At 37.5% G+C, this 15,823-nt stretch overlaps 8 protein-coding genes across 8 annotated transcripts; 2 read left to right on the top strand and 6 right to left on the bottom strand. All coding sequences in view use genetic code 12, as the record gives it.

Moving 5' to 3' along the window:
- Positions 1-182: 182 nt before the first annotated feature.
- CORT_0E05770 (Rcy1 F-box protein) lies at positions 183-2,534 on the bottom strand (the record flags this gene model as incomplete). Its single annotated transcript, XM_003870242.1, has 1 exon — positions 183-2,534. The coding sequence occupies one exon, from the start codon at positions 2,532-2,534 to the stop codon at positions 183-185; it is 2,352 nt and encodes a 783-aa protein (XP_003870291.1).
- A 185-nt stretch (positions 2,535-2,719) lies between these two features.
- Positions 2,720-4,882, top strand: CORT_0E05760 (hypothetical protein; the record flags this gene model as incomplete). The annotated part of the gene is made up of 1 exon (XM_003870241.1): positions 2,720-4,882. One exon carries the CDS (start codon positions 2,720-2,722, stop codon positions 4,880-4,882), a length of 2,163 nt encoding a protein of 720 aa, XP_003870290.1.
- Positions 4,883-5,201: 319 nt separating this feature from the next.
- CORT_0E05750 (Mtla1 MTLA1 (mating type like) gene) lies at positions 5,202-5,867 on the bottom strand (the record flags this gene model as incomplete). Its single annotated transcript, XM_003870240.1, has 3 exons — positions 5,202-5,237; positions 5,302-5,664; positions 5,715-5,867. 3 exons carry the CDS (start codon positions 5,865-5,867, stop codon positions 5,202-5,204), a joined length of 552 nt encoding a protein of 183 aa, XP_003870289.1.
- Positions 5,868-5,973: 106 nt separating this feature from the next.
- On the bottom strand, positions 5,974-6,625 carry CORT_0E05740 (Mtla2 master regulator (activator) of a-type mating; the record flags this gene model as incomplete). The annotated part of the gene is made up of 2 exons (XM_003870239.1): positions 5,974-6,300; positions 6,353-6,625. The coding sequence occupies 2 exons, from the start codon at positions 6,623-6,625 to the stop codon at positions 5,974-5,976; spliced, it is 600 nt and encodes a 199-aa protein (XP_003870288.1).
- An 860-nt stretch (positions 6,626-7,485) lies between these two features.
- On the bottom strand, positions 7,486-10,299 carry CORT_0E05730 (Pika phosphatidylinositol kinase; the record flags this gene model as incomplete). The annotated part of the gene is made up of 1 exon (XM_003870238.1): positions 7,486-10,299. The coding sequence occupies one exon, from the start codon at positions 10,297-10,299 to the stop codon at positions 7,486-7,488; it is 2,814 nt and encodes a 937-aa protein (XP_003870287.1).
- A 260-nt stretch (positions 10,300-10,559) lies between these two features.
- CORT_0E05720 (Obpa similar to oxysterol binding protein) lies at positions 10,560-11,876 on the bottom strand (the record flags this gene model as incomplete). The annotated part of the gene is made up of 1 exon (XM_003870237.1): positions 10,560-11,876. The coding sequence occupies one exon, from the start codon at positions 11,874-11,876 to the stop codon at positions 10,560-10,562; it is 1,317 nt and encodes a 438-aa protein (XP_003870286.1).
- A 332-nt stretch (positions 11,877-12,208) lies between these two features.
- On the top strand, positions 12,209-13,882 carry CORT_0E05710 (Pap1 poly(A) polymerase; the record flags this gene model as incomplete). Its single annotated transcript, XM_003870236.1, has 1 exon — positions 12,209-13,882. The coding sequence occupies one exon, from the start codon at positions 12,209-12,211 to the stop codon at positions 13,880-13,882; it is 1,674 nt and encodes a 557-aa protein (XP_003870285.1).
- A 35-nt stretch (positions 13,883-13,917) lies between these two features.
- CORT_0E05700 (Hip1 protein) lies at positions 13,918-15,621 on the bottom strand (the record flags this gene model as incomplete). The annotated part of the gene is made up of 1 exon (XM_003870235.1): positions 13,918-15,621. The coding sequence occupies one exon, from the start codon at positions 15,619-15,621 to the stop codon at positions 13,918-13,920; it is 1,704 nt and encodes a 567-aa protein (XP_003870284.1).
- Positions 15,622-15,823: the final 202 nt, after the last annotated feature.

The following is a 15,823-nucleotide window of genomic DNA, read 5'->3' as shown; positions in this document are numbered from 1 at the left end:
ATGGACTGCAATTTTTTTTTTTTTTGCTCCATCTCGATAAACTTCTTTTTCTATGATCACAAGAGGTGGGCAAGCAACCACATCGTAAACCTCCTAGGGATCAAGAGATGTACAAGATGCTGTCACTCATATCGAAATAATACTTTACTAATCTATATTAAACTGATCGCTCATTAAACTTTCTACACGATAGTACAATCGCCAAACCCAAAACCATACATGACCTTTTCCACATACTTTTTAATCAATGGCCAATCTTCTCTTCTTTGAACAAACTCATAAATTTCCTCTTGTCCAAAAATACCGTTGAATTTCGACAAGTCACTCACTAATTTACCAATTGATTTTGAGTCATCACCACTAATAAGGTACAAATTACCAATTTTCTTCAACGCTTGATACAATGGCATAATTAATCTCTTGTTTGACTTGATATGTTCCAACATGAATTCATAGTACAAATTTAAATCTGAAATTAAATTGGTTGCTCCAGCAACTGATATTGTGCGTTTCTTCAACAACTTTACAATCACTTGAAAAAACCTCTCGGCAATTTCTTGTTGAAATACATCAACAACTGACTTATCAGCACTATCAACAAGAAGATTCATGTTTTCTTCAAGTATGCTTGTAGCTTTTTGAGCAGCATTTGTGGGGCCTAGAGTCGTTACTGAGTCGGATGGAGGATTGTAATCAGTGTCTAGTAGCAACTCTTGATAAGTTGTTTCAATTTGATGAACAAGCAATTCAATACCAATATTCAAACCATCAGCAACATTCTTGTCAACCAAAGCTTCCAATTTCTTTTTACTCTGTAAAGATGGGTTCAATATACTATTTTCATGCTTGACAATCTTTTTGTTCAACATTTCCTCCTTATAGAAGAAATCTACCATTTGTATAATCACATCCGCCATGTTGATCAAGTCGAAAAATAGCACAATCGGTTCAGCAAACTTTTCGTTATGTTGCGTTGTAAATGTTGGGGAATTGGGATTGTACGTTTGCAAATATGTTAATGCCTTATCAAAACCAGGAGTCAAATGCTCTAGACCAATTGTGTCCATCACGTCAATGAATATCTCTTGTGTAGACAGGAAAATGTCACTCCTCAAGGACGCGATAGTGAAATCTTTGAACGTCAAAAGACGATTCAATGATGTTGTTGCGTTGTTTATAATCTCAAGAACCACCTCAGGACTAAGTATCTTGTTTAACGATCTAATATTTTCAGACAATATCTTTGCCTTTGCTTGCATTTCTGTGAAATTCTCCTTTGATACTGGATCCTTCGACGAACTAATGGCAAACACGCTCTTGAAAGAGGTTAAAAAGTCATTCTTAGATTCAATCTTGACACTTTCGAGGATTTTCAGCGACGTTTCTGCCTCTCTTTGCGATATTTGTTCATTCCATTTGATTAATTTCTCCTGTGCGTTTAGACGGAATTGGGCCACCTCCTCACGCATATATTCTGCAGCAAAAGATTCAAACATCATGTCAATTAGCTCTCCAACTAATTTGTGGTATGATTCACCAACGTTTTGCGAGGGAACCAAAGCTTTGATCAAATTGGTAGTTAATTTTCCGTAAATGAAGGGAACAACATTCAAATACAAGCCATGCTTCTTCGACGTTTCTAAGACAAATAAAACTAACTCAGAGAGCTGGTTGGAGATAATCTCCTCGCAAACCTTGTACATCATGGGTATTGACTGTGGGAATATCTTGTCAATGATCTCAGATTGTTTATTGAAAACTAGAGCAATGTTTGTAATCAACTTATCAAACAATCCCGTGTTTATACGTTGTTCTGCAAAGTAATCATCAACACTGAAAGGCACCAACCCAAACATTTCCATGTCTTCATCAAATATGCTCTTTTGCAAAAAGAAATCAATCAATGTCTGTTGGTTATTGAGCGACACCAAGATCATAACAAACCGTCGCGTTTGTTCATAATCCTCCACGTCAAAATGTATTTCCAACTCTCTTAACAATGTGTTTTCAAATTGCTCGAAAAGGTCACTTAGTTTGTCATGTGCTAAAACCCTCGATTCCTCAATATGATCAACTCTGTTATAACAAAGTAAATTGGTCAATATCTTTGCTTGATCTTCTGGAGTTTGAAAATCTTTCAACAACTTGAGGCTATCAAAGCTCTTTTTACTTAGTAGATCGTTGTAATACCGAAATAAGCATTTATGGATTTTGAGAGTCTGGTATTTGGCATTTTTCAACGAACGATACACATAGTCCAAACACGTCAATGGGTTGTTTAGGTAGGGCATTTTAGCATTCTTTCGAATGTCCTCTTTGGTCACTTGCTTCGCATGGTCCCATACACCCATCTCCTTAAGAATTGAAACCCATAGTGTAGGATCATTTACAGCCTGGTGTGTGTTCTTTGACACCAAACTAAACGATAGTAGATCTTGTATGGGTAAATAGTTGGCTATGCTCCGCGCTATCAGCAGTGGTATCACCGTCCTATTGTAAACGTCTATATCTGTATTCCATATCACTTGTGCCATATCTTACAGTAGCATAGGGGGTCTTGCGTTAGAGCATTGGTGGGGAGGAAAATCAAAACCATCAATGGAGCGTTAGGAAAAAAAAATCTTATTGCAATAATGCTTTGGGTTATAGACATCATCATCATCATCATCATCATCAATAGAATTCAAAATACGCCCTTCTCATAAATGCTACTACAGTGATGCAAAGATGGTTCAGAAAACATCGAGCTATTGTATTAAATACATATATACGAAGTCATCTACTACTAAGCCGCAATTACACCACCAGGACGACTTTCTTTAACAAAAATCCAACCGAATCCCTTCCTGAAAAGCTTTCCACTTATTTTTCCAATTTATTGACTGAACAACACGATAAAATGTTGGACCAGCCTGTGCAGAAATTAATCAATAAAGTACCAAACCTTGCTCGTGATTTGAGAAAGTCCATCGATATTGAAAACAAACTTTTCACCGTTCTTTCTTACGATCCTGTTTTGATTGATCCACGTCTCTATCTTCATTTCTACGACCCATCGGTTGGAGCTCCAGTTAAGAAGCTAATGCTAGAAAGACTTCTCTATCATCAACAATATGCTGCATGTTGGCAGCTATTCATTGGCGATACATTGGACGACTTGGATGTGTTTCTAGAAACGACAGAAAGCTTTATAAAAAAACTGGGGAACGATTTTGCTGTAATAGACCTTGTTATCAGTCTACCACAGTTGGGAGAGAATGAATCCTATAGGACGCTGGTGTTGGATGCATTGGCCCACACTTTTAATATAGATGTGCGTCAAATACTACAAACTTATTACGAAATTAATGACTTACGAAACATTAACAATTTACTTGCATATTCCAAGAACGATTTTACTTCAACTGTTTTGCGTTTGAAACAAACGATGAGGGTCTTGTATTATGAAGGAACGACATCTCGACAAGTCCAAGAAGTTTTGTTACAAAATCCTGATATTATGATACGGCCAGGATGGATTAGTTCAATATTCCCAAAGTTTGAATTTTGGTCATGTATGGTTTTTCCGGATCTACCACGAGGGATAACACCGTTCATAGATGCGGTCAAGGTAATCTTGTCAAAAGGCGTTCGATTAAGTGATATGGACACGCTATACATGCTCCACTCCAATGCCTCCCCCTTTTCTATTTTTCTGGTTTATAAATTATCCATTATGCAAAAACTGATTTTAAATTATTTGGTGAGACTTTTAGTGGAGAGTTCCAATCATGAAGAACTAAAGGCTGCTTATTTGGTCACTCGAAAACAACTTGAACTACCAGTTATAATTGACTGTGTCAACAAGTTGCTAGAAAATGAAATTTCTGTGTTGCCATTGATCAAACACTTTGAAAAGTCAAAAAGAGAAAAGATAGTCATGGGGCTCAAGTACCACAATGCGTCAAACTTCATGGAATTAATAGTCTACTTCAACAACAATCAGAAGATTGCACGATACCTAATAACGACATTCACGAATACATCACACGCAAACATCGAAAATTTGACTCTACTAGCTACATCTAATATCAACTCGAAAAGGACGTTACTAGAAATATTTCGCTCTACATTACTTCGAGCAAATACTATTGATCAAAACTTTATATCAGTTGTATTGAACGTCATCTTGCAGAAAACTGTCCCCGATAAAGGTGGGTTTAATAAGTCCTATGATTCCCTCAATCAAAAGCAAAGACTGATTATGCACAACACATTCCGATCAATTGGACAAACACTCTCACTTTTAAGCGATACCGACTTGGCCCATGTAATGGATGGAATATACAATATGTTACATGATGGGTCTTTCTATTACAAGAATGATAAAACGGCACAGAAATATCTATTCAAGTTGCTATCGAATGAAGTTTTCAGATTTGTGATGCGAAAAGAGGAACGTGTAAAGATACTACAAGATACTATGGGTCAGATGACCACTTCCACGTACTGGGTAAAGTATTGGCTCATCTACTCAATGGTACTCGACGATTTCTCCAACGCTATCAAACTTTTGGAATTTTACAATAGCTCTAAACGTGAATTGATTCAGTTCTTTCCTGCCATCACATTAGGGATAATTCATTCTAAACAAATGGAAATCAACAGTAAAGTGAAATATCTTGATTACTTTCTCGAACGGGCAAAGCGGCATCAGTATAAAAATGTTTTAAAGTTAAAAGCAGGAATGGAAATAATTCGTCAATTGCAAAAGGCTGCAAAAGATGAGAAATTGAACAACGATTCGGTTAGATGGCTTGCTACTATAAGTCAAAAAAATCGCTACATGAGGAGGGCTATTTACATGAATTCCAGAGTTAGAGAAAAAACTAACATTCATTAAAGTTTAACAGAATAGAACCCTTCTTGTTTTATTTTTGAAAATAAGGGCTAATCTAGAAATACTGTCATGTTTTGCCTCTACATTCAGTTCATTCTAGGTTTAGTCAGCGGGGTTGTAAGGCAATAATCTTTTTTGCATTTCCTGACTCATTTTAATTCCTGAACCTCTAGGGTTCAAGCTAGAATCTGTATATGTTTTCGATTTTAAATACACTTGTCCTTGCTCAATATTAGTAATTGTTCGCCTTTAGGGCATTATTCTTAATGTTTCTTAACCTCATCAAGAGGTACCTCCATTATAGTTGCTCCACATTCTTCTCTTACTGTCTTTTACTTCTCATCCGTTTGTTTGTGAACTGTGTCGTAGTTAGTACTTACTTTGTTTATTACCAAGTGAGTACCACCTTTTGGAATACATACCCATACCCTAATTTGCAATGGAGACACACCACATTTTTCAGCAATCAACCCCCTCTCTTCACGATTAGGAGACTGTTTCACAAGAAATATTCTTTCAAGAAGTTCTTTCGAAGCTAAAGACAATCGTTGACGTGGTATCTTTAAAGCATTCCAACTTCCACACAAATACGTATCGTGCAAAGTGAGTTTTTTAGTCGTTGAATTTCTAACTGAAATTGAAACCCGTCGTAAAAGGAATTTAGCGTTAGATTGTAGGGGAATGGACACCATGTCTTCCTGTTCAAAGCGTTCTATTGTACGCAAATTGCTAGGTAGTTGCTTTAATCCCCATTCAACCCTCGGATCAATTGAGTTCCAGTTTTCCTATAGAAAAGATTAGCAAAAGAGCGCTGTTGATTCAAAGTGTAACATACCTTTAGGTCTTGTAAAAGTTGATGCGGGTTATCCGTCGTATCACTGTTCCCCTGTTCTTTAGTGGGACCGATTAATGTTGTTGTCTTAGTTAACTCCTCTAGAACGGTTAAACTGTCCAACAAAGCCTTGCCCTTGTGGTACTCAGAATTCATACAATGTCGTAATTGTAGACAAGTGTGTATAAAAGTAAGAAATCTTGCGCTGAATACAATACGTACAATAAATCTGAAACACAGGATTAGAAAAAATACCTCTTCGCTATTTAAATACATCCTCAGTTAATATACCATAATTACAACTCATTGAAGTACTGCTGATTTTAAAACCATTTGTGAAACGCCTTACTTTGGGCCTCTTAATACGACCAATGGATTTCTTCAATCTGAATCTGTGTTTTTTAGGCATGTTTTCGTCTTTTTTTTTGAAGTTCTGCCGACTTGCAAATAATCCTGAATTTTTAGGTATATAATTCTTGTTATTTTGTTGTGTCAGATTGTGAAATATCTTCCTGTCGTACCATATGGATTCGGTCACTGATAAGTATTCGAAATAAGTCTTGAATGATGAGTCCACGTGACTCCAAAGCTTGAAGGTAATTAATATTCTATCTTCATGGTATAATCAAGATACTACTTACTTGTGAAACCCCTTTGGAGACGGTCTGGAGTTCGTAAATGTTTTTCTTTAGCATACTTGAGAGAGTACTTCTTGCAATAATGAAGCTATTCCTGGACCTAAACTTATTTCCCTTCTCAGTCGATGCTGTGGAGAAGTGGACAAAATCAGGGGTAGTTTTATTTAGGGCAACATTGATTGATAATATTGGAAAGGAATTGTCATCTGTAAAATCTTTGATGCGTTTAGGGAATTCTTTACTTACTTTAGGAAAACAAAACTTATAGCTGAACATTGGTACTGTATGCGATGATTCATTGACCTTTAAATTTATTGAAGTGTTTCTACTAGGGATATATATTCAATTTCTTGGAAGCTGGCTTCGGTGTTTCATAAATATTCTTCGCAAAGTTTATATTAGTCAGGTGCCAGGTTCTGTGGTCCATTTTGTGCCATCTTAAGTAACATAGTTGAGAGCCCTCTTTAAATCGCTAATATCATGTTAACACTAAGGTTTATGTTAACTTTCTATAATTCACAGTGTAATAATGTAATGAATGATTTATTAATATTTGAAGAAAGAGTGGCACGAAGTAATGATTACCAAAAAGCAGGATTTGGCTAGCTTTCGGTCCTCTGATAGGAGTAACTTCTATTTACCCCACTTGTGGAGTTAGTTGAACATTTCAAGTGTCCTTGACTATTTTTATTAAATATGACTGGGTACCAGTTAGAGGCAAGAGTCGGAGCCTTATGTATAGATGAAGGAAATATGCTTTGGACTTATGAATAACTTCTAAGTTATCATCCACAACTTATAGAACCCCATTTCGGGATTTTATAAATGGTTGGAGATTTTGGTAACCAAGGGTGTAAAAATTTCACTTGATCTTGCGAAACTTGCGTTAGGGTTGTATGAAAGGTTTCTGAGGTCCTGGTACTTCAGACTCTTCGACAATATCGATTGAATCATACCTTCTGCCAACTGATCAAGTTTATTAAACAAGATCTAGTTCAAGTCGAGGATAGATTGTAGAGTTGAATAATATACGTCGCTACAAAATAAGCCCATTGCAGAGAACATTACTTCTAAATCTGGAGAAAAATATTCATTGAAACCAACATTACAGGAGATGTACAAAATTCCTTCCATACTCAATTGTAAATACCTTGAGTAATCATTTGGAACTGGTCGTACAATCTAGTATACATGCTGTTCAAGCTCTTGCCCACTAATGATGCTTCAACAAACTGATCAATCGATTCGTCTGGTAACAGCAATTGAAGCCTCTGCTCTAACATAACACTAGTGTTTTCTCCGTTGTTGAAACATGGAAGGCTTGAATCTTTTTGCATTAATTGAACTATGCTCACAATTTGATCCGATTCTTTTCTCAAAACTTTAAAACAGTCCTTACATACTTGAACAAATAATTGATAAAATTTTGATTCTGTACCTCCGAGTAAATCAACATATTCAGTGGTCAACTTGAATGGAGCAGCTTCAAAACCAATATTCGAGCCAGGAGAGTTACCTAGCAAAAAACCAAAATCAATGTGGATGATATGGCCTTCATTATCAAGCATGATATTCCCGTTGTGTCGATCTTTGACTTGTAAAACGTAACATATTATTGAGTACGAAGCCAAACTCTTTGCAAAATTTTCTTGGGCCAGCTTGTATTTGCGAGAGTTTTCGTTTCCATAAAGCTTTTCAAAGTAATCCTTCAACGTGAAGATTCTCCCCTTTGTGTTGGAGCCGCTTGCTATGGAAAGTTCCGTGAGCGATTTCTTGATCGAATGTATTGACATTGCATTGGTAATAGTTTCAACTAATCCTGCGTTGGCACTGGTAATGAGTATTTTCATTCTTTTGGTCCAAAAGTATACGTCGTGTTTTTTCCATATGTTTGAAATCATGGTGATCAATTGACATGCGAACGCTTCCTGTGGTAAATCGTCACCATTCTTCACAATCACAGAGCATAGATCCCAATTCTTCAAATGGCCGTAGGCACTAGTCTTTCGTATTCTTTGTTTTTTGGAATTCCAATCCTCACTGATTTTAAAATCATTCTCAAGCTTACGTTGACCCGCATCTTGCTCATCTGTCTTTAATTCCTTCATAGTTTCGTAATCAATTTTTTCAAACTGATCTTGCAATGAGATCATTGAATCAATGATTCTTGTTTTAATAGCAATGAACTGTTGCGTATTAGCTTGTCCTGAATTCTCCAATTGTTGAAGCATCACTGATGCAATGCGCATTTGATCAGCACGAAGCAGCGAGTCAGCCACGTTTGGAATACTAGAGATTCCTAGTTGGGGACTCTTAGCTCCATCTTGTGATAATCGTGGTGATGTAACATCTAATCTTGAAGTTGCCCATTCTCGACTTTCTCTACGAGATCCTAAAATAGATAACTCTCCCAAGTCAGTTTCAATACTTCCAAGGCCGTCTATTCCTTCCTGAGTTGGAATACTCCTCACATCTGACGCGAGTGATTCGGTGTCATTGTTGTTAGACTCATAGCTTCGCTTGGACTCCGACTCTTGTAACTTTCTATTTATTAGTTTTTGATTGTATTCAGTAAATGGATTGAAGTCTAACTCGTCACTCAAATATTCAACAAGTAGCAAATATGGTACTCGCTCTGCGGAATTTAGCACACAGGCTTCGTTGATACTTAATTTCAAAATCTTGTGAAACTTCTTGTTCTTATTGCTAGTTATTGGCAATAATTGCGGAATATCAATTTCTGAAGGTAAAAGGGACTCATTTATAATCGCTAATTCAGCTCTCAATGCAGAAACTCTAGCTGCCTTTGGTACCAGCGACAACCTCATAGATATATCTTGAAGTGACATGATAAATTCTGTTTCTTTTTTGGAATAATTTACCCTTAATATTTTGAGAAGTTCTTGGTACAGCTTGGATTTCGATGACATGTTTTGTGAACTCATTCTTTTCGTACCTGTATCTGTCGAGTATCTGCTGATGGAAAGAGCCATTTCAGATTCAGATGCTAAAAGATCTGGCCTTGAATGTGACTTTGTGAGATCGGGCAACGATTGTGCACTCCGATTCATGTCATCTCTCAATGACCCGAGTGTTCTCAGGCGACTTTTCTTACGTTTAATGGTGGTGTTAATTTTCAAAGATTGGCCAACGCTTGAAAATGCAGCTTCTTTCGAGTATCCTTGCTTGATAGACAATTTAGAATCTTCATCATCAGTAGTATTGGTTTCTGAGTCATCCGGCAGAAATGACAGGGCTGTCTTCCTATTATTTTTTGTGGTTTCAATTGTCTTGTGCTCATTCTCGTGAATTAATTTATCATCGCCCGTATTATCCAAGGGTTTGTCTGCTGCTAATTTTTGATTCTTTAAGGTTAAATTTTTCGTCAAAATCTTCTGAAAATTGGCCACATTGAATACAAAGGATCTTGGTTGCTTTGCTTGTGATTTTATTATAGGAGTAACGTAATCATGCACAAGTGGTAATGCGAAGGATGACAACAATGCACCACTAAGTACCAATGCTGGGTCTAAATTCTCTCGAAATTCTGTGCGTTTTAAACTTGGATTCTCCACATTAAAAAGGATATTCTGCAACTTATTGATGAAGTTGCGAACAGTTTGAAATGCATAGGAAGCCGGCTCGTTTCGAAGCTCAAAAAGAAATGCTTGTAAACACCAAAAGACAATTAAGCTAAAGTGATGGTAGTTTTCGCAATATCTCAACAAAAACTCTTCTAATGCCATTGAATCGGTCTCAAACATGACTAGAAGCTGAATAAGCTGGGGAATAAAAAACTCGATATCGTCGTATGAAAATGAATAAAGCCTTTGAACTAAAGCATGATGAATACCAATGTTTTTTCCGTTTTCTCGTAGTAAATTTATGCATTGAAGGATAGAGAGCAGAGGAGAATACACCTCCTTCCTCAATCTTTCATTCTTGAACATTATGGTTTCAAGTGTGTCGTTTAGTTTGGTTAAAGAACAAATATTTTTTTTCGGCAGTAGTCCTTTCTTTGACTAAAGAAATAACATGTACACGCATTAAAAAAATCAGAAGAGTGTATATTTAACAACAAGCAACAAAGATGTATTAAAGGCAAATCAACAAAGAAGTATAGAAGTCTAAATATTAATTCTGTATCATTTAAAAGTCAGGAATAGATAATCTAATCCGCGAGGTAAGAGGGTAACTTGGGAAGGAAGATTTATCCTGTCCCAGTGGTAGCATGTTCTTTGAAGGGTGGAATATCAAATTTTTCATTATGTTTCTGACCTGGTAGAAATGGGGCAGTATCCAAAACATTCTTAGACAACTCCTCAGGTGACTCGGCAAGGTTTATGTGCTTATTAAAAATGACCCCCAAGTCCCTTGATGAGTGATCTTGAGCGTCGATTGGCCTAAAGAACCTTGGATGGAATTCTACGCCGTCCTCTAAGCGCTTTTTCGCTTTCTCGCGCTGCTCATTTTCTACCTTAAACTTTTCCTCAGTAGCTGTGGCATGATCCCTTCGTGCAAGTGCATCAATTGTTGGCTTCCATAACCTTCTAGATTCATACTCGGATTGCTCCTCCAAAGGTCTGACTCGGGGTTTAACTTGAATGGTTTTATGTGTATTGATAAGTACCAGCTTTTTCCCAGTATTTAAGTCTTTGATATCTATGATATCATTCCATTTACCAGTTAATTGAAACAATTCTTTCGAAGTTTCGATCTCCTTGATAAAACCCTCGATGGCATCATAAGTTCCGCTGATAAATCCTTTAGTTTTAAATTCAATATCAGCCTCAAGTCCTAGGGCCTGGCATCTAACGATCATATGATCGCCCAATTCGGTTTTCATCTTACCAAAAAGAATTCCCCTAACATATACATTCGGTTGAGTTAATACGTATTGTTCTTCGTTCCAGTTTCCAAGCGTAACTTGAGCCAAACCTTCCATTGTCGCTGCTGAAGAGTTACCTAAAAACTTTGATTTAGGAATCACTGTTCCATCAACTCTAATTTTCTCCTTCGGAACCAAATAAAAATAAGACGACTTGGGAGGATGGTGAGAAGTTTGCTCAGACAAGTAGTAAGCGTCACCAGCACTATATGGCAAATCTTTCCAATAGCAAGAAAAAGTCTCACCTAAAACTGGATTGAGAGGTTTCTTGACCGCCTTAGGAGCAATATGCCATGAAGCAAGGTACCATTTCAAAACATTCACAAATCTTGCTACCGGCTCTTCGGTATGGTTGGCTTCAAGTAGTAAATCTGGGATTTGGAAGAAGTTTGTGATCCTCTCCAACATTGATTTCTTTTCTAAAATGAAGGTTGGGAGCGTGATCTTTGTCAAATCCATACCAGGTCTCAATTGAGCAATAATTCCCATCAAAATTGATTGCCCCTCATTATCCATTTCGTCGATATCATCGGTATCCGCGTCAGAAGGGGCATTCGTATTAGTAGCTGGGGCTTGTTTCGCCTCGGACTTATCGTGATCACCGAACTTGAGCTTTTCGAGTTTAGAGGTTAATCCCATTTTGTTGATAGATGAAGTTATTTGTAGGAGTAAATCTGATTGTTTGATTTTTTTGAGAGACTTGCTCGTCGATCACAGAAAAAAAGCAAACAAACTCTCCTATACAAGAAAGGGTCTATTTAAGCAAACAAAGGTTTTAGAAATAAAAGTTACTTTACTCTAGAAAAATACTTGCTAGTAAACCAGTAAACTATGTACTTGAGAAATTATTGCACATTACTTGCTTTCAAAAGCTAAGCCCAAGGGACTCAAATTTGTTTATACATGAGAGTAGTATTTGTTCTCTTTTCTAAATTAGACTTCTAAAATTTTCGCGAAAACTAAATTGCATCATGACGACACAGCACATGAACAACCAAACGTACGGAGTGACTCCTCCAATATCCTTGACAGACCCCACATCCAAAGACAAAGAGCTTAATGATTTATTGATAAAAGAGCTAAAAGTAAGGGGCTCCTATGAAAGTGAAGCAGCAACGTTAAAAAGAGTTGAAGTATTGACGACTCTTCAAAAGCTCACTGAAGACTTTGTTTACGAGGTTTCACTTCGAAAGAATATGACTCAGGGTATGGCAAAAGATGCTGGCGGAAAGATATTTACCTTCGGATCTTACAGATTGGGGGTCTACGGCCCATCGTCTGATATCGATGCACTTGTAGTGGTACCACGACACGTCACAAGAGAAGATTTCTTTACAGTTTTTGAAAAGATTCTTAGAGGTAGACCAGAACTTGAAGAAATAAATAGTGTCAAAGAAGCGTTTGTTCCCATAATCAAGTTAGAGTTTGCAGGAATCTCGATTGATTTGCTTTTCGCCAAATTGGACATTCCTAGAGTTCCTCATGATTTAACTCTAGACGATAAAAACTTATTGAAAAACATCGATGAAAAAGATATGCGTGCACTCAATGGGACCCGAGTTACGGATGAAATTTTGAGGTTGGTGCCTAAACCAACAGTTTTTAAGAACGCTTTGCGGTTTATAAAGATGTGGGCACAACAAAGAGCCGTATACGCTAATGTTTACGGCTTTCCAGGAGGTGTCGCGTGGGCTATGTTAGTGGCTCGAATCTGTCAACTATATCCCAACGCTGTTAGTGCTGTGATATTGGAAAAATTCTTTCAAATATATTCCCAATGGAATTGGCCCCAACCTGTGCTTTTAAAACAAATTGAAGATGGACCGTTGCAAGTTAGAGTTTGGAATCCAAGATTGTATGCTATGGATAGACAACATAGAATGCCAGTTATAACCCCTGCTTACCCCTCTATGTGTGCAACTCACAATATAACAAACTCAACGCAAAAGATAATAATGAACGAATTCAATAGAGGTGTTGAGATCATAGGTGAGATATTTACTGGCCAAAAGGTGTGGTCACATTTACTAGAGAGACACAGTTTCTTCCACCAATACAAGTTTTATTTATGTGTGGTGGCAGCAACAAAGTCGAACGCTGAGGAACACCTCAAATATAGTGGTATGGTTGAGAGCAAGCTCAGGTTACTAGTTCAAAAGTTGGAGCAAGTTGATGGTGTTGAATTAGCGCATCCTTACGTCAAATCATTCGAGAATGCTTATTACTGTAAATCGGATGAAGAGATGCTGTCTATTGTCAACGCATATGGGACCTTACAAGGTGATGAAATTGCTTCCCATTTTAGCACTCCAAAGGAACGCAAGATGGAAGAAAGTGAAGTGGAAGTAAATTTGACAAAGCTATACATTGGCTTGAAATTGAATTTAATAAGAGATGGTGAGAAAAAGCTAGACATTCAGTATCCTTGTTCAGACTTTTTTTCCATTTGTAAGAATTGGCCCGAATTCAATCCAGCAATTCATTTCATTCAAATTAAAAATGTAAAGTTGTACGATTTACTGGCGGACGTTTATATTGAGGGGGAGCAAAGACCAGTCAAAGTGTCTAAAAGAAAGCGTTCGCTTACAAAAGATGAAGGGAAAAAAAGGCCTAGAAGTATAGAATCCATAGCTTCGAAGAGTTAAAATAAATATGTCGAAGTACAAAAGTATAATTCTTTTTAAAACCAGTAATTCCAAATTCGTTTGTAAAGTGGTTTCTGCTTGTTCAAAATTTTCTTTTCCTCGAGTTCTGCACGAAGCAAGTCTAAATCAAGTTGTCTTCTGCCCGTATCTATATCAATTTCATTCAATCGTTTGCAGATTTTCCAGTTTCTAGTGTATAACTTGTGGCCAACGTAGAAAACTAATATAACAACAGCTCCCAAGTAATTTTGGAAAAAATGCTCTGCACTTGCGTTTTTAGAACCAATTGGGAACAATGCAGTCCAAAATTGTATACCCAACACCACAAGCAAGAACCCCATTGCGTAGATAGAGCCAAAGATTCCCGTGATTGAAGTAAACGATAATTCCTCCAACGATCTCCCTTGTGCATACATTGCTTGTCTAAAGCGAAAATGGCATAGAGCAATGTTGAACCAGGAAAAGATAGTGGCAAGTCCTGCTACACTTAGAAGCCAATTGAACACAGTTCCTTGATCTTTATAGGCGGCAAGGAAGCAAAGCAAACCAAACAATGCCGAAAGGGCTAATCCTCCTAAAGGACGTCCTTTTCTGTCGACATAAGCAAGGATAGGTGGAGCCAACCCCTGTAAACCCAATGATTGTACTGTACGTGAGCATCCAAATACAGCTGAGTTTCCTACTGAAAGGATTGAAATCAAGATGCAGGCATTGAAAATTGAAGGCAATGCATTGATTCCACCGTTTTTGATGGCAATGACAAATGGTGATGTTGATGAAGTGCCTGAACCAAGTAGGTCTGGCGAGTTGTAAGGTACAAGTAAGCTAATCATTGTCAACGAAAGAAAATAGAACAAAATGAGTCTCCAGAACACTTGGCGAATAGCTTTGGGGAGCGTTTCCCTTGGATTTTTTGTTTCTGCACTAGCTAACCCGACCATTTCTGAACCTGCCATGGAGTAAGATGCGGTGACGAACGTAGTTGCAACTCCTTTAAACCCATTAGCAAAAGCACCTTTACCGATATGCCAATTCTTTCCTCCAATGAATTCATGCGTTGGCCCACCACCGCATACTAGTACAACACCCAATATTATGAATCCCACAATTGCTATTATTTTAAGAATGGTCAAGTAGTACTCAGCTTCTCCATAACCCTTGACTCCAAATAGATTGATACCATAGATGAAAACATAGAATATGGCTACCCAACTAGCTGGATTAATATCATCATTCCAATAGGTAATGCACATTGCAGCCGCAACCAACTCTAGCGGCAACACAAACAACCACATGATGGCATAGTTCCAGCCAACAGCAAACCCCCATGACGGGTCTATAAATCTTGTTGCGTAGGTGGAAAATGCACCATTAACAGGGAAAGCAACACATAATTCACCTAAGGAATGTATAACACAGAACACCATTGTCCCAACAAGTCCCCAGGCAATTATCAAACTAGCAGGTCCGCCCTGGCTCAATGAACCACCCGAACCAATTAACAAACCGGTACCTATCGACCCACCAAGGGCAATCATTTGAATATGTCTATTTTGTAAGTCACGATGTAAATCTCCTTCTGTTGAAGTATTGGCTTCTAGATCGCTGATTGAGCTTTTTGATTTTGCATCTATTTCATCGGCTCTTCTAAAAGAATCTTTGAATCGGCTCCATCGTGTAGAATCGTCCTCAGTAGTGCTAAGTTCTCTGCTGGTGGTAGGCTCTTCCTTTAGACTCATGCTATAAAACGGGTGGGAAGCTGAATTTGGAGTATGGAATCTGGTGAAGAGAGTAAGTAAACTCTTTTTAAGCACTAAATATCAGGAGATTTAAAGAACTGACTCATGTTAAGATTTTATGGGGAAACTGCAAAAGAAAAATTTTATAAAATATGCGTCAGCTCGTGTGAGAGACAAAATCGAACGGCATTTTGCAGTCAAG

Source organism: Candida orthopsilosis (genome assembly GCF_000315875.1).
Source record: "Candida orthopsilosis Co 90-125, chromosome 5 draft sequence".
NCBI lineage: Eukaryota > Fungi > Ascomycota > Pichiomycetes > Serinales > Debaryomycetaceae > Lodderomyces > Lodderomyces orthopsilosis.
This window is presented reverse-complemented; position numbering and strand designations above follow the sequence as displayed.